The sequence below is a fragment of the Carex rostrata genome, chromosome 5, assembly GCF_964058835.1.
Source record: "Carex rostrata chromosome 5, lpCarRost1.2, whole genome shotgun sequence".
In the NCBI taxonomy this organism is placed as follows: Eukaryota; Viridiplantae; Streptophyta; class Magnoliopsida; order Poales; family Cyperaceae; genus Carex; species Carex rostrata.
Window position 1 is genome coordinate 15108933 of NC_135922.1, and position 22842 is coordinate 15131774.

Consider the following 22842-nt stretch of genomic DNA (forward strand, 5'->3'; position numbering starts at 1 on the left):
ACAAGATATGTGTAGTGAAATTATAAATGGAGAATAAAACTCTTCTTCTCCAGAGTCATTTGTCGTTCAGAGAATTGTAACCCATTTACGTATAAAAAAGATGAAGAGAAAGAATCAAGGTTATAATAGGAAAATAAAAATTTTGACGGTACTTAACTATAAAAAATTGACTCTAGGGGTAAATAAGAAATATGATTAAGAGTTAAGAGGTATATTAGATATAATATACTGGTACATATCTGATTAGTCTAAATGTAGATGCTAACAGTGATATTCAAGGGGCCCATCTAGCAAAAGAACAAACAATGAAACAGGATATGTGTAGTGAAATTATAAATGGAGAATAAAACTCTTCCTCTCCAGAGTCGTTAGTCGTTCAGAGAATTGCAACCCATTTACGTATAAAAAAGATGAAGAGAAAGAAGCAAGGTTATAATAGGAAAATAAAATTTTTGACAGTACTTATGACTATAAAAATTGACTCTAGGGGTAAATAAGAAATATGATTAAGAGTTAAGAGGTATATTAGATATAATAAAGAGTGTAAGGGTAAATAGGAAATCAAAGAAGTTTTGAAGGGTATATGGAAAATTAACACAAATAATAATGTACCTTCCAATCTCTCACTTGCGAGTTGTGATGAAGCTGTTTCAACCTGTCACTCAAGGTTGCAGCTCCTGGAACAACAGATAATGTGAGTTATTTTATTAGGGTTTGCATTTTAGACAACTTTCTAGCTAGTTAGCGTTAAAATTTACTTACCAATGACTTGTATGTACTGCAATTTGTTAGTGTTACAATGACTTGTATGTACTGTAATTTGTTAGTGTTACAATGACTTGTATGTACACCAGTGACTTGTATGTGTTATAGACCTGTGATGTACACCAATGACTTGTATGTACTGTAAACACCACACCAATGACTTGTATGTACTGTAGCTGTAATTTCTAGCTAGTTAACGCTAAAATTAACTTACCAATACAAACCCTAAACATCAGAGGTATGTACCCTAAACACAAACCCTAAAACTAACAAATTCATTTAGAAACTATCTTCTTCTCCTCTCTTTATCTCTCTCTCTATGCATCTCTCTCTGATTTCAGAATACAAATTCACTTACCGGTACAGTGGTAAAATCAGGTCTGTGTGTAATTTGAGGTTTGATAATACAAGTTCAGGAAAGGATAAAATCAGGTCTAACGTTTTCCATTTGCATCATGTATTCAGAAAATGCTAAATTAAGCTTTTTTTCTCATTTTTATATACCAAAATCATATATGAACTGCAGTATATGAGATGAGATCAAGTGATACAGAAGGAGGTGACTAAGGAGACCTTGTATATGAGAAACTCAAATCCCACTACAGGACACCTCTTAAAAAAATTATATACTATAATATATGCCATATATTAAGTTTAGATGCCACATATATTAGTAAAATTAAATGCTAGAGAGCCAAAACCAAAAAAGCTAGAAAAGTAATAGATGCCACATATTGGACGCTTTCATTTCTACTTATATTTACTAAAATTATGATTTTTGGCTTCAAATGGTATCAAATAACTGGAGCTGTACCAAAAGAGCTAAATACTGGTTCGCCCCATTTTAACACAGCCAAGTTCTTAATTGTGCAATCACAGTTCAAATTGACCATTCAATTACTGGTATTCTCATATTAAACTCTAAACAAATCGTACCGGTAGAACTGAAGCTAGCAGAGGCGGACTACCGACAACTCGCGGGTATTGAATTGCCCAATCTGCATCAAACAAAAGACAAAATCGATACAAAAATTAAACCCCAATAACAATATTATACCTTCATAGGCTTGGTTTTGTGCTTGTGTCCCACAATTTTAATTGGTTTTATTCCTATAGCTCAAATACAACACAAGCACAGAACCAAGCACACAGGCAAGAGAAGCAGGCCAGCACAAGAGAACAACACCAACTTGGTGCCAGAAAAACCAGAGCCAAGAAAGGCTCCTCAGCTGGTACCAGTAAAGATAGAAACAAGCATACAATGAAGCAAAATTTACAAAGAAATGATATGCTTATACTGAAATTTACAAAGAAAACACTATTATGCATGCTCATAAATATTAATGACATGCTTAATTTATTGGCCTTATCAAACTGAAATTTTATTTTGATTTGAATAACCAAGTTCTGACAAGAAAGATAAGCAAAATTACATATTGGTACTCTATCTTTCTGAAAATCATAGAATGCTTAAAATCCAATGACTTTTCATCCTTGAACCAGAATAAGGGGATTTATTAAACCATAAAATAGAATAAAGATCAAAAGACCCTTTTTGCTTCACTACATCTTATATTGTATGAAAAGGAAAACAAATAAAATAAAGATGTTACAGTACTTACCTGCTCAAGATAATAAACATAATATATTGTATGAAAAAAAAAATGACATAAAGTTCTTCATTGATATAACAGATTGTACATAATATATGTTTATGTTACTTCATTGATATAATAGATTGACATAAAGTTCTTCATTAAGTTTATGTTGCTTAATGAAAACAAGCAATGATGTGATACTAATCGATAGCAAAAGTCGATAAAAATACAACACTTCATACCAGATAACTAAGCATAACACAGAGAAACTGAAAAGTAACACAACAGAATACATATAAATTTGAGAGGAGAATACAAAGCAAATTGCTGAACCCCTATATGTATTTCACAGAATACATATAAAACTGGATTCGGCAAGCAAGCCTCTTCACTAGTGGAGAACTTGGAATTAGTGTCGGCTGTTTATGGGTATTAGTGTCGGACATTAGGCGACACTAATCGAGCTGATACTAATACTTTGTAAAAAGCCGACACTAAAAGTAAGGCATTAGTGTCGGCTATTTATTAAATAGCCGACACTAATACTAACTTTTAGTGTCGGCTATTTATTAAAAAACCGACACTAATAAGTATTAGTGTCGGTCATTTAATAAATAGCCGACACTAATGTTTTTTTTTTTTTTAAATTTCAAAAATTCACTATAAATCATAGAAAATTCCAAAAATGAAAATTTTTGTTCAGAGATGCTCATATATTTTTGCTGAACTATATATAAAACAAAGATATCAAATAATTCATCATAATTTACAAATAACACTCACTAAATAAAATATCATCCAAATTGCTCATTTATCGTTATTCTTATAAATGGTTTGCGCAAGAAAGTTGAAATTGAGAAGGCAATGGATTATCTACATGACATGATTTCTAAAGGGCATCAGCCTGATGTCGTAACCTATAATATTCTTATAGATGGATTATACAAAGAATGGTGAAATTGAAACAGCAGTGGATTTTTTACATGACATGATGTGTCAAGGGTATGAACTTGATGTCGTGACCTTTAACACTCTTATAGATGGAGGTGATGTAGCGATGCCTGGTGTAGCGCTGCAGAGTCCACAGAGGCAACTTCATCTAGGCAACGCCTGGTGTCGCGAGAGAGAGGTGGTGTAGCGAGAGAGCACAGTTGACGAAATGAAACAGTGTCATCTTCTGGTATTCGCCTAGAAGAAGCGGCTAGGTTTGAGAAGATCAGATCGGAGAGAAGCGTGAAGCGAAGTGAAGGCTGTGTTTTAAACCCTAGGCGTGCGTTTGAAAGAGGTGCGCGGGACTTAAAATGAAATTTTTTCAGCTTTAGTGTCGGCTGTTTATAAATAGGCGACACTAATAATTGAGAATTAGTGTCGGCTGTTTATAAAAAGGCGACACTAATGTATTAGTGTCGGCTGTTTATAAATAGCCGACACTAATTGTTAAGTATTAGTGTCGGTTGTTTATAAATAACCAACACTAATACATTAGTGTCGCCTTTTTTATAAACAGTCGACACTAATTCTCAGTTATTAGTATCGCCTATTTATAAATAGCCGACACTAATATTATTAGTGTCGGCTTTTTGTAAACGACCGATACTAAAGTATTAGTGTCGGTTTTTTAAGGCGACACTAATTGTATGTTCTCCACTAGTGCTTGTACCAGTTTTATATGTATTTGGCATGCAAGCCTCTTTGCTAATTGCTGAACTCCTATCTCTGATCTCTGATTTCAGTAAAACAACGGGTTTGAGTGAAGAGGGCAATTGTGCAACTGCAAATCGCAAATGAAAAATCAAGTCTGCAATTTGAGAGGACCGAATTTGATTGATATATATATAAATATAGAAGAGTCGGTTCAATTTGAACTTGCAAGGGCGGAATAATTACCGGTCAAATCCATGAGAAGAGATCGAAGAACCAATGTCGTTTGAACTTGGAATGGGGGGACAATTGTTTTCTCTTTTTCAGATGGGAGATCGAAGAACCAAGAGGTGCGGAGATCGAAGAACCAGGTGCGGTGGTGTTCTTCTTTTTTCTTTTTCTTTTTTTGGCTTTTCGGACATCCCTCGGGGTTTATCGCTCTTCGATCTCCGCGTCGTCGGAAAAAAATAAAGGGGAAACGCGTGGCGACTGGAGAGAAGGGAAAACGCGTGGAGACTCTGTTGAATTACTATGCGGCTTTTCATGTAGTGGATACGGTTTTAATTAAATTTAGATTTCTACACGCTTGACAACATTAAACAGCTGTATAAAATCAAAACTATTTATTAAAGGCTGAGATTAAGATCTGTTTTGATGAGTGACTGAGATTTATGGAATCAACGGCTCAGATCTTCTCTGGATAAATAGAGGGTTGGATCCCAAAAAAATTTACATGCTATTAGTAGTGAGGATATTCTTTAAATCACCCCTGTTCGAATTTATTACTTAAAAAATTAATAGTTGCATTTCAAAAAAAATAATAATAGTCATATAGCTAAATAAAATACTACAATAAAATTTTAACTATGCAAATTTTTCTAAAATATTGGAGGAAACAAAAAAGAATGAAGCGAATAGCTTTGGAAGCAAAATATCTGTTTGTACTAAATAATGATTTTATGTTAAAACTACACACATTAAACCGTGATTTTTATTTTTACTCATTTAAATAAATATTTTATTAAAAATAACTAGGTTTTACAAAAATTTATAAAAATGCTCAAACCGTACAGAATATTTGCGGCCCGGAATTAAAATTCCGGACCACATAATATTTACGGTCCAAAAAAAAAAATTTCTTTCGGACCGCACAGAATATTTACGGTCTGAATTTTTCTTTTTTTTTTTGGAATTGAGTGAAGTTTCGTACGAAAATTGACCGACATATAGTCTTGATATCTCACTATCTGTTTGGAGATTTCGTACGAAACTAGACAGCCTTGTTCTAGGATGTCAAGAATACATGTCGGTCAATTTTCACGATTTTTGGAGATGTTTTGTTATGTTAACCAGGGATGCAAAATTGGGCTCATAATGCACTTATTTAGCAGTTCGGGACATTTCGGAGACCTGATATCTCACGATCTGTTTGGAGATTTTGTACGAAGTTTCACAGCCTTGTTCTATGATGTCAAGACTGCATGTCGGTCAATTTTAACAATTTTTGGAGATATTTTGCTATGTTAACCAGGGATTTAAAGTTGGGCTCATAATGCACTCATTTAGCAGTTCGGGCCATTTCTGAGACCTGATATCTCACGATCTATTTGGAGATTTCGTACGAAACTTTACAATCTTGTTCTATGATGTCAATACTGTATGTCAGTCAATTTTCACGATTTTTGGAGATGTTTTTCTATGTTAACCAAGGGTGCAAAGTTGGGCTCATAATGCACTCATTTAGCAGTTCAGGTCATTTCTGAGACCTGATATCTCACGAGTAACTTTTTTTGTTTGCATATTACTCTAATTTAGTATATTTTTACCGCAATTAGCGTATTCTTGCAGATTTAAGTATATTTTTGCTTGTTTTATCATATTTTCCCTGACTAACAAATTTTTTTTTGCATATTAACTTATTTTAGCATATTTTTACCGCAATTGGCGTATTTTAGCATATTTAAGTATATTTTGACATGTTTTAGCATATTTTATCCAAATAACCTTTTTTTTTGCATATTAGTGTAATTTAACATATTTTTACTGCAATTAGCGTATTTTATAATATTTACGTTTATTTTGGCATGTTTTAGCATATTTTATCCGAATAACCCTCTATTTTTGCATATTAGCATAATTTAGCATATTTTACCGCAATTAGAGTATTTTACAATATTTACGTTTATTTTGGCATATTTTAGCATATTTTACCCGAATAACCCTTTTTTGCATATTAGCCGAATTTAGCATATTTTTACCGCAATTAGCGTATTTCACAATATTTGAGCATATTTTGGCATGTTTTAGCATATTTTACTCGAATAACTCTTTTTTTCATATTAGCCTAATTTAGCATATTTTTACCGTAATTAGCGTATTTTTAACATATTTGAGTATCTTTGGCATGTTTTAGTATATTTTACCTGAATAACTCTTTGTTTTTGCATATTAGCCTAATTTAGCATATTTTTACCGTAATTGGCGTATTTTACCATATTTGAGCATATTTTGACATGTTTTAGCATATTTTATCCGAATAACACTTTTTTTTTTGCATATTAACTTAATTTAGGCGCTTTGACACTCATCTTGTCAAAAGCCTTCTGCATGGCATCCATCTTGGCGGTGAGAGCGGTGATCTAATTGACCTCAAGTCGGCCTCCTCCAATCACTCGAGTGCTCCCTCGGCTGGACCATTGTTGGTTGGTTGCCATATTGTCAATTAAGTTCATTGCCTCGGTAGCCTCTCGATCCATGAGAGCTCCACCTGCAACTGCATCAACTGAAGTACGAGTGGTATCAGTTAAACCACCATAAAAAGACTGAACAAGTAACCATTCGGGAATACCATGATGTGGACAAGAGTATTGTAATTCCCTAAATCTTTCCCAAGCCTCATTCAGTGGTTCATCAGGCCTTTGTCTGAAACTGGTTAGTTGGGTCCTAACATTGGCAGTTCTTTTATGGGGGAAAAATCTGGTCAAAAACAGTTTGGACAGTTCCCTCCAAGTGGTAATTGGATCCCTTGGTAATGACCCTAACCAAATCTTGGCTTTATCCCTAAGAATGAAAGGAAATAAAGCAAGCCTAATGTAATCAGCTGTTGCGCCATTGATTTTAATGGTGGCACAACACTCAAGGAAGGTCTGAACATGGGCATGCGGATCCTCATGATCCATGCCATGGAATATGTTTTGCTGGACGATGTTGACAACGCTCGGATTGAAATTAGGTTGGTTGCCGGCAACCCTTGGCAATCAGATTGCTCCTCTAACATCTCCTGCTCTCGGGACATTGAACTCTCGCAACGTCCTTGGCGCATAGTCTGCTCCTTCATCATCAGAGAATTGATCATGTACAGGAGGATCCTGGATGGGTGGATCAGTGATGGGTGGATTAGCTCCGCCGTTATTCATTGTCTTGTTCTGGGTCTGTCTGGCCTCTGTTGTCGGCTTGTACGGTCCGTATGAATCTTGTACGGGCCGTACGGAGAGGTGACAGATGTGGTGGTGTTGGAACAAATGTGTTGGAAGTTTGCCCTTTGCTTCTGAGATGGTAGTTGTTCTTGGGCCGTGACTCTTCCAGTATGTTCCTTCAAAGATGGAATAAGAAAAATTAAAATTAAAATCTAGAATCAAGCAAAAATAAGAAAAAGTCTAGAATTTTCGTTGCCGTCCCCGGCAACGGCGCCAAAAACTTGTTCGCACAGAATATATGCTACAAAGTTTCAGTATAGCAAGCTATACCTTTTAAACCTTTGTTATACTCTGTCAAATCAGATAGCAAGTGTACTATCCTATCGATGAGTATGCTCAGGTATCGATCCACAGGGACGGAAGAAAATGACCGGACTCGTCTTAAAATTACTTGAGATTTTAGAAGTTAGAGAAATTGGTTTGGTCTGGTTCTAACAATTCAAATGATTTATGACAAGTTTAAAAGACAATAAAGAGAATTAAAGTTGTTTTCAATTGATAAAAATGCGTTTTCAGGGTTCAGATTTCATTTCTGTTCAGCCCCGAGGTATATGGCCCATACGGATTCCCGTACGGCCCGTAGGGGACCCCGAGTTGATGCTGCAGCTACTGTTTTCTGCGTTGATGCTAATGTTTAGGGTTTCTATTGACCAGATCTAGATACCTAACCTCAACTTTCGCATTTTGGCCTAATACCCGATTACCGGACTCAAATACTTCCCTCTTAGATGCGTTAAACCTCAACTTTCGCATTTTGGCCTAATTTATCCAAGTTACTTGTTGGTTTACTAAAAGTATCCAAGGACTTTCGCCTCAAGAAAAGTTTCACCTTTCGGGTACTCCTTGGTTTCACCCTACTTCATATACTTTATTCGGTTGGATTAAATGTCATAGACTTGGCTCCTAACACTTAGATGTGCGCATTCATCTAACGGGATGACTAATCAATTCAAGCAAGCACAAATAAAGCAATCAAAATACTACTCAACAAGAAAAAAACAAAGCATTCAACACAAAATCCAAGTAGCATGCAAACAAAACCAAACTAGAAACTACATCTTAACCCTAAAAACAAAGTAAATTAGCTACTCATGTTCATAAGATAACACAAATAACAAGAAATAAAAGAGTTCATGACAAAACAGTGGAAAATCCGAAGATCCGTTGCAAACTCGCGTTTTTCACTTCTCTTCCTCTTCTCCTCCTCGTCTTTTACTCCAAGAAAAGTTGTCCAAGTTCCAATGAATGAATCCCCTTTTTTTGGTGTGGAAATATCTCATTTAATGCCCCAGATCACGCCCCCAGAGGCTTCCTTTTCGGCCTCCTTAAATTATGCTCATTTCAAATTCCAGCTGGATTTTCCGAATTAGCGTCCTACGGCCCGTAAGGGACCCCGTACGGGCCGTATGCTTGTGCTTTGTCTTGGAGACTTTATGCCTCTGTTGTGGAACCTTCTCTGTGGTTGGGCAGATCTTGTACGGCCCGTAGGGAATGTCATACGGGCCTTATGAAAAGTAGTCAGATCCAGTTTTTCGCCCTTTCTCCTGCAAAATACCAAACAAAGCATAGCAGTACCACATTTCATCGAAATGCAAGTACAAAGTCCACTTTTATAGGCTTTAAAACACAGGTTTTAGTATAAATCAGGGTTGTAATTTAGATATAATATGGAGATATCATTGAGCATATATTGGCATGTTTTAGCATATTTTACTCGAATAACCCTTTTTTTTGCATATTTGCCTAATTTAGCATATTTTTAACGCAATTAGCGTATTTTAGCATATTTGAGTATATTTTGACATGTTTTAGCATATTTTATCCGAATAACCTTTTTTTGTGCATATTAGCCTAACTTAGCATATTTTTACCGCAATTAGCATATTTGAGTATATTTTGACATGTTTTAGCATATTTTATCCGAATAATCCTTTTTTGTAGATATTAGCCTAATTTAGTATATTTTTACCACAATTGGCATATTTGAGTATATTTTGACATGTTTTAGCATATTTTATCCGAATAAGTATTTTACCATATTTGAGCATATATTAGCATGTTTTAGCATATTTTACCCGAATAACTCATTTTTTTGCATTTTAGCCGAATTTGACATATTTTTACCGCAATTAGCGTATTTTAGCACATTTGAGTATATTTTTACATGTTTTAGCATATTTTATCCAAATAAGCCTTTTTTGTACATATTAGCCTAATTTAGCATATTTTTACCGCAATTGGCATATTTTAACATATTTGAGTATATTTTGACATGTTTTAGCATATTTTATCCGAATAATTTTTTTTTTTGCATATTAGTCTAGTTTAGCATATTTTTACCGCAATTGGCATATTTTAGCATATTTGAGTATATTTTGACATGTTTTAGCATATTTTATCTGAATAACCTTTTTTTTTGCATATTAGCCTAGTTTAGCATATTTTTACCGCAATTAACGTATTTTACTATATTTGAGCATATATTGGCATGTTTTAGCATATTTTATCTGAATAACCTTTTTTTTGCATATTAGCCGAATTTAGCATATTTTTACCGCAATTGGCATATTTTGGCATGTTTTAGTATATTTTGACATGTTTTAGCATATTTTATCCGAATAACCTTTTTTTTCATATTAGCCTAATTTAACATATTTTTACCGCAATTAGCGTATTTTACTATATTTAAGTTTATTTTGGCATGTTTTAGCATCTTTTACCCGAATAACCCTTTTTTGTGCATATTAGCCTAATTTAGTATATTTTTACCGCAATTAGTGTATTTTACAATATTTGAGTATATTTTGGCATGTTTTAGTATATTTTACCTGAACAATTTTTTTTTGCATATTAGCCTAATTTAACATATTTTTATCGCAATTAGCGTATTTTATCATATTTGAGTATATTTTTGCATGTTTTAGCATGTTTTACCCGAATAACCATTTTTTTGCATATTAGCCTAATTTAGCTTATTTTTACCGCAATTAGCGTATTTTACTATATTTGGGTATATTTTGGCATGTTTTAGTATATTTTACTCGAATAACCCCTTTTTTTTGCATATTAGCATAATTTAGCATATTTTACTGCAATTAGTGTATGTTACCATATTTGAGTATATTTTGGGATATAAAATTTAGTATGGATATAGTTCTAAATTTGTAATAAAAATAGTATATCAATATTGTTAGAAACTAATTAAAATATATTATAAAGTTTGTGAATTATTTCTATATTAATTATAAGTAAGTGCGAATAATATTCATAAATTAGTAAAATGAGATTTTAGTATGAGTATTGTATCAGTGGGATTTTGAATTTTATGTACCGTATTAAGACTTTACTTTGGAATCTAAAAAAAATAAAGAAAGAAGCTTTTGTGGTCTTCCAAAATTCTGCCAAAATACAGCTAGGAAGAGAAGAAAAAAAAAAAAAAAGGAGATGAAAATTTGGCCGTGCAAGTGCAGCGATGACTAGATTCAACTGTCGGAGCATGCTAGTGAGTATCAAAGTACAGCAGTGAGTAGATTCAACTGTTAGAGCTTGGCCGTGAATAGATTCGGTCATCAAAATGCGGCAGCTATCGGACGAAAACGGATCCGATTGTGAAGAGAGATGGAGAATGAAGTATTATAGTGTTTAAGAGATTAAATAAATAAGATTAGATAATGAAAGTAGTTTAGATGAATTAATGAGAATAAATAAGTTTTGAAAATTAGAGTTATTTGATTTAGTATAAATACATTTTTTATCAATAAAATTATTAATTAAATAATTTGACATTTAAAATTATTAATCTTAAAAAAAAAATAAGTACCATGCATGTTAATATAAATAGAAATTTTTTTATGAATTTATGCCATATTCAGGTTCGAATCCATTTGATTGCTCCAATCGATTAATCAAGTCAAAATAGTACCAGTAAATTATTTGAGAGTACTGTTGTTAACATATGGTGACACCTTAAACAATCATCTTTCTAATTACCTTTTTGTTTGGTTGTGTAACAAATAGAATGAAAACAAATTAAGAGTTAAACGACATTGAAGTCCTTAAAAAAAGGGTTGAAACGAGAAAGAGAAATTAACCCTTTTTTCCAAATCAATCTAGGTTCAAATGATGGAATATTCTGTATCCTCCCAAGTTTTGCAGAGGATCACCTTACTTTACGATTTGAGATTAAATATTAACCAATTTGGAATTCGGGTCACCATTTGGGACTGTATTTTTGAGCTTTGAGATTCGTGCCAAGTTAAAAACAACGGTCCAGATCTCTAGTAATTGTAAAAGATTTTCTCATCAGATGATATTGGAGAGGATGTGAATTCCAAATGATGTGGGGCTTCTCTTTGAATACTAACTAACTCGCAAATGCATTCAATTAACTTATATATTGAATTGATGTGGATATATACGATATATAGAGAGATAACTCTAAATATTACTGCATGTGTAGTTCCAACGATCTTTTTTACTCGCAAGTGTGGCGATTAGAGAGGCGGACCACACACAATTAGTTTTCATTAGATTAGATGTGAGACATTAAAAACTACCGTATCATATCAGATTAGATTAGAAACTCTAAGTTTAAGTTTGAGGATGTAGATGCTACGAGATTTGAGCAAATTAACTCAAAATTTGCGTCAAATACGGACCCCCACTACCATCCTGATTCCTGAGTTTAATTAATTGAATCTGACACTGACATATATAATTTATTGCTTATAAATGAATTCACCATTAATTGCCCCACATCTGCCCCTTCTAAGTCTTAAAAATGAGGCTCCACGTGGTGAAAAGTCACATGATTCGTGCCGTGATGAGATTGACGGTTAAGATTCACCCGACAATTGTCCTGCAAGAGAGTGAATGTGATGTTACAATAATAAAAAGTCAAAGTCAAAGGATCTCTTCCCATACTCCAAAAATTATGTCTCTTCGACTGCTATTCATCTAGCTAGGACATGTTCTTTAGGTTGTCTGTGTTGAATTTTTTTTATAAACTATAATTAGAAAAAAAAAACAAATTATGAAACTAACATGATTATTTTTTTTTATTTTTTTGAGACCGAAATGACAATTCAGTCCTAGGTTTTTTCATAATTTTTCAATGTATTTTTTTCTCGAAATATGTGAAAACGGCTGAGACCGAAATGACAATTCATTTCCAAAAAACAAATGGGGACCGAAATGGCATCTCAGTTCTTATGACTTTTGTAAAAAACAAAGCGATCAAGTTGATTTGATAAAAAAAAAATTATTTATGGTTTCTAAAAAAAATCGTCTGTGTTTGCCCTTAGTAATTTATTTTATTCATTTTTTTTTTTTGTTGAGATAGGAATCAAGATCATAATAATTGTTGTACATATGTGTAATTTACTTGAACTTGCCAGAGATAGTTATAATCATGAACAAATATAATATAAGAAATATGACACGTCACGGATGGGAAAGAAATTAATAATGACAAGATTTCAGAGATTCTCTGAAGTCTGATCAGCAAGTTTCACGAGAAATTAATATCTTATGCAATGTAGGACAAATTCATGCCATCTCATTATTTAATCCTATATATATTTTGAAGTAACGGAGAAAGCCAATTTAATTATGAAAAAGCGTAAAATGTAATACTCACATGAGAAAAAAAATATATCAAGAAACTAAGCAAATTCTCATAATTCACATAATAATAAAAAAATGCAGAGAATAAAAAGAGGAAAGACTCATTATATGCAAATTAAAGTAAAGTGTCATGAACATTTTATTATTTCAATATTATTAATTCTAGATGAAACCTAATTAATTTTCAAGTCAAACTATATATATATTCAGACGGGACATTAGAACCGAAAGTTTGCAGCTAAAATAAATGAAAAATAAACCAAAAAAATCGGGTAGGAATGTGTTACCTCAAAAACAATTAATATATGATGACCAACAAAAAAATTTCAAAAGGCTCCCAAAATGAATAAAATACAAATGAAATCATAATGACTTTTTATCAATTAACAGTAATATATGATGGAGTTAGGAGGAGCGCACTACGTACGTACACTGACCAAATAGCCGTTTTGTGGGCCCCACGTTGAGAATCATACTGTCCCAAAAAATTTAAAAAAAAAAACTAATAAACCACTCATGTTTCATTTTGCTTTTTTCTAAATTGTAGACATGACAAAGGGTTTCCTATGGTGCTATATTTTCACCTAAGCTCCAAATATATATTGCACCACAAAAAAAAAGAAAAAAAAAACCCCCCAAAACCTAAAAAAAATGAACAAAAAAAATGAACAAAAATAAGAAAAGTAAAGCATATTGCATAGCCATGCATTTAGTTTAAATTTCACCTAAAAATGAAAAATCTTTTTCCATCGCTTGAATGATTTTTTCTTCTTCTTTCCTTCAATGTTATTACTTTCTCTTGCTCCATAATTCTTGTCCAAATCATGTTCTTGCACAAAATCTCCATTTCCAACCACACCATTTCCGACGTCGTCTTCCAGCCTCCAATAGGCCTTTCTCGTAGAAAAAGCTCGGCGCATCATGTTTTTCAAATCAGAATTGCTTTGCCCGAACCGTTGCGAGGTGGTCGAGTGGTTCCTTCTGAACACAAAATTCTCACTTTTCATGTTGGGATCTGTTGGAGGGATAAAATTGTCTATGTTGTGATTTGAATTTGAATTTGAATTTGAATTTGAATTTGAATCCTTTTCTTGACATTCTTCTTGGGATTTTGAAGAGGTTTCTATTGTGTGGTTGTCATTGTTTTCTCTAAACTTGGAATAGCCATTCATGGCTAATTTGGGTGTCTGGAGGGGAGAAAGATCAGGCGGTTTAGAGAGAGAAAGAGGGATCTAGAAAAGAATCAATGTTGAATGAGAGATTATTTTGAGAGAGAGGGGTACCATCATGTTTTGAATATTTGAATATTTAAACTCTATTTGCTGGAGTGGAGCAGACAGCCAAAAATTAATTAATAAACAATATTATTTTATTTGTTAAAATCTAAATTGACTTACAAGTTATACAAAGTGGTCCCCTCTTTCAAAAAAAGAAGTTTGTAAAAGAATATTAATATGTTATTAAGTGCATATATACCTTTGTAAGATCAGTAATTGTATTTCTTATATAGCGAGTTTCCGAAAGAAAATGATACAATGTCCTTGAAAAAAATTGTAACTGGGTAATGGCTTGATTAAATCCAGAAAATTTCTTTTGGGAATTATTTATAGTAATAATAATTCACATTTCGTTTGTGCTAGCTAGGCATTGTAAATAATTCAGACAACTAGAGTTAGTAGGACAAATTTCATTGCTACATTTTGTTATATAACTTTTGATTATAGTAAGAATTTGGTATTTATTTACTTATAAACAAAAGGTATGATAATGGAAGGTGATAAAAATTTCCTTCTTTCTGTTAGCTTTAATTATCAATGATTTATTGATTTTAATAATATTAATCTACATTTAAAAATTGGCTTCATAATTCAAATTAAATAACACAAGTACATAACTTGTTGATTGGAGCTGAAACGAGTTAACCAAAATGATTTTGAACTTATAGCTTGAGAATACCAAAAATTGAATCGAAAGAGTCGAGCTTGAGCTAGTTTAGAATCAGATATGAACGAGCCGTGTGCTACGAGCTAAACTTGTATCTCCACAAAACTTTATAAACGCTCAATTAATAGAACTTCAAGCTGAACTCACAACCCGGAGAAAAATATAAACTTTACGAGGGCCATATTGCAAATGACACTTCAATAGAAAAAGTACAAATAAAAAAGGACAATTAAGAAACACTAAAAGAAGAGAGATTGTGTGGCCTGATTAGATACATCTAGAAGTGTGACAATGAAAGAGAAACCCAAATTAAAATAAATAAATAACTTTGGTGATTTGAAACGGAATGAATAAAAAATAAAAAAATTGATACACAAAAGGATCTAGAATTAATTAGCATATTCCCTTTAAATGTTTTGTGCCACATCTAAGGGTGTAAACGGAGCGGATTCGAAGCAAATTATGCTAATACCATATCAGTATCCATTTTTCAATGAGCGGATACAGATACGGATAGTAAACATATATCAAAATTTAAAACCATATCCGCCTTAAACGAATACGAATACGAGTTCAAATATGAATACAAAATAAATGATTGTCAGATAATTGAGTTATGCACTTTAAGATACAAAAAGTGACTTGTTGTTGTCTTAAAATAATAACTAAAACCAATTTAGCAGAGACTAAAAGTATACTACATTCACGGACTAAAGTCTTGAATAGAGAAGAATGAAAAAATGGAGGCAAAAGGAAAGAAAATTGCGTTATTGTAACATCATCACCAACAAAAAAGAGATTAAATTAAAAATCAAATCGTATTATCATTTATATCACAACCAAGACTAAAATGAATATGGAATAATATATAACAACTTCTATCCGGAACAGTAAAGTTAAAAGTTAGTTGGGAGTAATTTCGGATCCGAATAATTACAGATACGAATACAGATATTCACCTTTATGAAATTATCCGTATCCGTATCCGTATCCGCCATTTTTTCACCATATGCAAAAATTATCTATATTTGTATCTGCAATTATCCGTGTCCGTTTAATCCGGATACGAAACAGATTATCCGTATCCGTTTAGCCCACATCAATAGAATACCGTGTATTATGGCATGCCAAATTATCTATATCCGTATCTGTAATTATTCGTGTCCATTTAATCCGGATACGGAACGGATTATCCATATCGGTTTAGCCCACATCAATAGAATACCGTGTATTATGGCATGCCAAATTATTTGTATCCGTATCTGTAATTATCCGTGTCTGTTTAATCCAGATACGGAACGAATTATCCGTATCCGTTTAGCCCATATCAATAGAATACCGTGTATTATGGCATGCCTGCCATCACTGTTGTAACTTTGCTTAAAAATACAATATCGTGTTATGTCATAAGATGCTAAAATATTACATTTTAAACAAAAAATAATAATATTTACCTGCCCCCAAAAAGAAGCAGATGCAAACTTGCAACCGAAAAAGCCCAAATAATAAATGAGAGGCCCGTTATTTCTTTATTAGGTAATAAAGCCCATGGGCCTCCTATTATTTTAATTTGATACACAGCCGAAGCGTAATCAGTGGAATATAAGGTGTTTAGTCTTAAGTTAAGCACCCAATTCTGGTTTAATTAATTAGGCCCGTCTAATTAGGCAAAAGTCTAAAGTTAGGCCTACTAACTTAAGTCACCTAAATAGTGGTTTAAGTTTAGGTCGCATTTAGACCTAACACTTGCAATTTTGATTTTTTGTTGATATATTTTTTCACACCAATCTCTCTTGAACAAGCTAATAATATTTTTATAAATTAAATTCCGATATTATGAATTAATTTTGAGTATAATAATAATTTTTTTTTGTTATAGTTGATAATTTTGATTCTCTTCATTTTATTTTGTTATATGCACAATAAGTGCAATCAAATAATTTTTTGGTATGTTTCCCACTGGTTAGGGACAATTTAATTGTTAATGTACTATTATTTTTAAGGTTCTAAATAGCGCTCTATACCGGCGCTATAGTGTTTTCAAATCATAAAAGCTATGATGCTATCAGCGCTATAGCGTGCTATTCCGCACTATAACAGCGCTATTTGGGCATCGCACTGTTTTTTTTAACCAGTTCACTATGGCGCGATAAACGCTATTTAAACATTTGGTTATTTTTAACTATAAATTAATGTATCTCTATTTTTCAATTTGATTGTCAATTTATTTCTAAAATATGTGTTGATATCTTTAAATTTAATTAGAATGTTATTTTTTTCTCATATTATAATGTTATATTTAATTTATATATTCTATTTCAAATTTTATTTATAATTAAAATTGCATGTATGGAAGAAAAAAAAATCAATATAAACTATAAATTCAAACCAAATAATATATAGTTTAACTCATGTCTTAATTTTAGAAACGAATCAAACATTAATAACTTAAAACAGACTCAAATAATATTTAGACCTTGAGTGGGAGCTAATTTGGGTTGGATGGACATCAGACTCAATTTGAGTTTGATGAGTTTCACGTCTGTCTGATCCGCTTTTAGATCCGTGCACACTATTTCAATAAGTATGCGTATCTCACGAATCTTAAAGCAGATTGAATAAACATGGAAGATGGAACCAATTAGACTCACCCAAATTGGTTCCCCTCCTTGCGTCTCAATCAAACAGCACAGAAAAGAAATACAAACCGGACTGGACCGGAGAGACTGAACCAAACCGGACTAAACCTCTCTGATTCTGAACCCAGCTGCTCTCGCCTCTCTCTCTCTACTCGCACCGCACTAGAATTCTAATTGTGTACAACCATTTCTCGATTTCAGTTTCGTTAGTGGTAGGAGAAGTAGGAGATGGCGTTGGTGGTGATGTGCGGACAGCCGTGCAGTGGTAAATCAACGGCTGTGATCCGCCTCGCCGACGCTCTCCAGTCAGCGTGCGCTACTGGAGGGGACCAGCGACTCGCTGTCAGGGTTATCGATGAGTCTTCTCTCCACCTCGGCCGCAACCAGAGCTACGTTGGTAACTGCTTTTCTCTTTTAACCTTGTTTTATTAATATTTACGAATGGGTCCTTTCTTTTTGTTAAATAATAATTTTCTTTTGGCAGATATGGTAGTCGAGAAGAATTTGAGAGGCGTGCTAAGATCTGAAGTTGATCGATCTCTGTCGAAGGATTCTATTATTATTGTTGATTCTCTTAATAATATTAAGGTTTTAATCTCATATATACAAACACGAACATGATCAACAATTTCTTACTTGTTTCCTCTTTTGTGATGGAAGAGGGTAGCTATTGATTGATAGAGCTAAGTTAGTACACTGTGATGTATATTTTTTGTTTTGGTTTATGTAGGGATATAGATATGAGTTATGGTGTCTTGCAAGAGCTGCTGGCATCAGATACTGTGTGGTAACTAATTTGGTCGATTTCAATTTAACATATATCTTTGTCTTAAAAAATCGAAGTGATTTGTATTTATAATGGATATTTGTTCTTGTTTTGTTTATTCAGGTGTTTTGTGATACAGACGTGAACCAATGCAGGGAGTGGAATGAGAAGAGAAGAGAAATCGGCGAACCGGCATATGAAACTAATATGTAAATTGCAATTTCTGTTTCTCGTCCTTCTATTTCTTACATTATTTTTTTCTGGGTTGAAATAAAATCATCATTTTTGTATTGAACAACAGCTTTGAAGACCTGGCTCGGAGATTCGAGAAACCAGATAGCCGCAACCGTTGGGATTCTCCCCTTTTTGAACTTTTTCGTTCTAGAGGTTTCTAACTTTTATTTCCTTTCTAAAATATTGTTTGAGTGAGGCTATGGTACTATGCATAGTGCATATTGGTTCATACTATGTACCAATATCTTCATTTTCAAAGTCCAAACAATTGATCTGAACCGTTCAACATGATCTCCATATGAAAATGTAATTGTAGATCAATTTTTTATATTTTTTTTAGAATTTTTTTATATTTTTTAGGTAGAAAATCACTTGATCTAAGGATTCTAGATCATTTAAAAGAAATGATTTTCTACCTATCTTTAAAAATGGTAAACAACTTCTAAAAAAATGTAAAATCTAGTATGCAAGTATATTTTCGTATGGAAATTATGTTGAACGGTTCAGATCGACTATTTGAACTTTGAAAAAACAAATATATTGATCCGTATTACGGACCGATCTGCGCTATGCATAGTACCATAGTCCATAGCTTCACTCATAATGTTTACTTGGGTTGCATTTTACCTGATACCAGCTTCAGCTTGGTACTGGGCTACTGGCCATCCATAAAAACTACCTCACGTGTGTAATTATATTTCTTTTTGCACTTCAAAACAACATTTGTACTGTCTTAATTTTTGCAACTTATGCAGATGATATTGAAAAATCATCAACTGTAATAGAAGAGGCGGTATCATATCTGACAAAGAAGGTGGATTCCAAGACGAGGGATGTTAGAGTTCTCCAGCCTACTATTGCTACACAAACTGTAACATCTTTTTTTTTTATGTCCGTATGTAATTTTGCAAAAGTTATGGTTGAGTTTGCTAATTTTACAATTACTTGTTATTTTAGGCAGTGAAATCTGAGGCTAACACCTTGTACGAAATGGACAAGGCGACTCAGGTACAGGAATGCAAAATTTGCAAATAATATGGTGAAGTAGATTTCTCAAATGTAAAGAGCACTTAACTGATTATAATTCATCTCTTGTAGGAGATTATAAATGCAATTTTTGAAGCCCAGTCTTCCAATTTTGGAGCTGCCATCGATAAAGTTACAATTGGGCCTGGTTTACCAACAATATCCTTTCTTTTCTCATTGTTGATTTTTCAGCATTTGAGCTTTTATTTTTTCCTAAGTGGGAATTACATTTTGTACCTTCCAGTTTGCGGTATAATTGAAACCGCATTAAGGCTGTTGTTGGTTGTAGATAACCTTAGGTGATCTAGCACAATATAAAAATTAGGAGTGAGGCTCTGGTACTATGCATAGCGCGGATTGGTTCATACTATGGATCAATATTTTTGTTTTCAAAGTTCAAATAGTCGATCTGAACCGTTCAACATGATCTCCGTATGGAATTATACTTGCAAGCTAAATTACACTTGCAGACTAAAAAATTATAAAAAATGTAAAATTTAGTCTGCAACAAGTATAATTTCATACGGAGATCATGTTGAACAGTTTAGATCAATTATTTGAACTTTGAAAATGAAAATATCATACCATTGTACGGACCAATCCACAGGATGCATAGTACCATAGCCTCACTCTAAAAATTAGTATAATTTCTTTAGGTAGAATCCTTATGTGCAAATTTTTGGAGCTGATCAGAATTTGTTCTTGCAATTGAAGTCTTGTTGTCAATAATGTACTGACGCATTTGCAATTTGAATTTTCACCCATGTTCTTTTTTGATAAAAAAATCACATTAACAGCCCTCATGGAAACTGCAGTATTTGTCTATCAAAATTTAACTACCATTTTATTCTGTCCAGTGATGTGTTTATGTTAAATTCCTTGACAAATCAGCTTTTGCACATAAATATTGCGAGAACAGTGGGATTGCCAGAGTTAAGAAGCCTGAGAAGAACGTTTATAAAACTAGCAGGACAGTACAGTCTAAGTGGGCCGCCTCCTCCCACCGACAGTGTCAGTGCCAGACGCATGTTTATTGACTACTTGAACCGTGAATTTGCATCTTCTTAGGTTTTATCTTTACTCTCTTTTTTTTTTTTTTAATTTATGTATCCGACTGTAAAACCTATGAGATGTGTGAAATATTACTAATAATTCTTTTTAACTTTGTAGATGTGCTAAATGGAGTTGACAGCCAGGATAGTTTTGGCATCTCATAGAGGAAATAGGTAATTTACAATTTGTATTTCTTTCATAGAGTGCATGGTGCTTGTTGTTTTACAGGGTTAACATGATAATTTAACGTTTGCAGGGGCACTCATGGAATTTTACTTTCTTAAGTTGTGGGTTGTATGATTCTGTAAAATATGGACACGAGGGGCTCTTCTAGTCTATATTTTATTTTCAACCCTTGGAAGGAGGTTTGAGTTTATTCTATTCGGGGCAAATAAGAAGTCGTTTTCGTGCAAAAAATAAACACAATCAAAATTTGACAAGTAAGAGATCTGTTGTGTACTGTACAACTGGGCAATTCTGTTTGTTTGATACCAAGTTGAGAAAATTTTGGCAATCAATTCCAATGTGATAATGTCATTTATTCTGTATTCTGTGATATGTAACTAGGTAGGAGTAAGAAATACACCAAACCATGGGTTAGTTTTCAAACATAGAAACTTGTATACTTGGGATGTAATTGTAACCATTGACATTGAAGGATTTTTTATTTTAAAAAGTACTAGTTGAGATTGTGGTCATAAATTATTTACTTTTATGCTGGATTTGTGGAGATTCTATTCTGTTACAAAACCAAGTTCTTCTGTGTGAACCAAAATTGAAATCAGAAAAGGCAAGTGTAATGTAAGGTCTATTTTGTCACTTTATGGGACTTAATTTTTGAGAAATTGACGCGCTATCTCTAGGTGGTCATATGACTCAAGCCGCACGCATTGTTGAAGGTCAAAGGGTTACATTTATATACACGTATATGATATAGCTATCATAAAATATTTTACAAACAGCTAAAATATGTGCTGTGGGAGGGACAGGTCAGGTCATGTGTGCCCCACAATTATTGTTTTATTTATTTGATTTTATCTGAGTTGTATTTTTGTGAAAAACATTCAATATGAGATCTTAGAAGTTGACTAGCAATAAAGTTTGTCATGAAATTCTGGTTAATTGATGCTATAAATTTCTCTTTAGTTGTACGGAAATAATTATCAAATAATATATGAACATAAAATAATATACTATTTCCAAGTAACATAGATAGGATTTGAGATGGAATCAAATTATTGTCGCTCCAAATAATTCCAACCATTTCGGTTTAGATATCAGAATCCTTATAATTATAAACAAATTAACTAAACAACATTAGTTGCGCTACAGAAATATTAAAAGAGACAAAATAATTAATTACACATTGCATTATTTAAAATCTTTTGTTTAAATGTAAAAATTATGGAAATGGTATTAAAATAACACAAAAGCACATGTGACGGTTTGTAACTAACTACCACTTGAATAAAATATTTAGAAGCAATTATCACACAATACATTGGCAAATGAAAAGTTGACATTATTACCTTCTCATAGAATTGTTAACATTATATTGAAATATCAATTTTAATGAACAAGACTAAACTTTGTGTGTCCTTGTCCCTTGAACTAGAAGGAATTTTATTTGCCTAATTGACCTAAAATGTAAAAAAAAATGAACTTCATCTTAGCTAGTGAAGTGCTTTATGCATTTATGGCAACCACTTTTCACAAAATATCTTTGGAAACTTTTGGTTAAAAAATGGAAAAATGGGAATAAAGGAATGAATTAAGGCTTGCCACTTTATATATGCTGTCAAGGTTGGATACAACTCATTAGCAGTTATTACAACTAACCTTTCTACTTTTCCTTAAGCCGGTTCAAATGGCATGTATTCACACCTTTCTCTAGCTTTTATTATTATTATTATTTTTTCTTTAAAAAAGAAAAAAAGAAAAGATATATTCATACGGTTTTCAAACCTAATACCTCCAGAGAAGAAAGACAGAGAAAATAAAATAATAGAACAGATGGCACATCACAAAATACTAAATTCATAAATACATGTGTGTGTATATATATATATATATAT

General features: G+C 32.8%; 1 protein-coding gene and 1 non-coding gene across 2 annotated transcripts; both read left to right on the forward strand.

Moving 5' to 3' along the window:
- Window positions 1–6848: 6848 nt before the first annotated feature.
- On the forward strand, window positions 6849–6955 carry LOC144554868 (small nucleolar RNA R71). The gene has a single exon (XR_013511793.1). It is a non-coding gene; the product is annotated as a small nucleolar RNA R71 (small nucleolar RNA).
- Window positions 6956–17731: 10776 nt separating this feature from the next.
- On the forward strand, window positions 17732–21469 carry LOC144554258 (KTI12-like, chromatin associated protein). Its single transcript, XM_078302580.1, has 11 exons — window positions 17732–18085; window positions 18173–18276; window positions 18419–18475; window positions 18578–18663; window positions 18756–18841; window positions 19444–19559; window positions 19646–19696; window positions 19787–19873; window positions 20615–20782; window positions 20885–20940; window positions 21024–21469. Exons 1-9 carry the CDS (start codon window positions 17917–17919, stop codon window positions 20780–20782), a joined length of 924 nt encoding a protein of 307 aa, XP_078158706.1. The 5' UTR covers window positions 17732–17916; the 3' UTR covers window positions 20885–20940; window positions 21024–21469.
- The last annotated feature ends 1373 nt before the right edge of the window (window positions 21470–22842 follow it).

Excerpts from the sequence above, each read along its gene's own strand:
- LOC144554258 (XM_078302580.1), top strand. The coding sequence starts at position 17,917 with ATGGCGTTGGTGGTGATGTGCGGACAGCCGTGCAGTGGTAAATCAACG. Across the intron at positions 18,086-18,172 it reads CCGCAACCAGAGCTACGTTG|ATATGGTAGTCGAGAAGAAT; the intron begins GTAACTGCTTTT and ends TTCTTTTGGCAG. Across the intron at positions 19,874-20,614 it reads TTGGGCCTGGTTTACCAACA|ATAAATATTGCGAGAACAGT; the intron begins ATATCCTTTCTT and ends CAGCTTTTGCAC.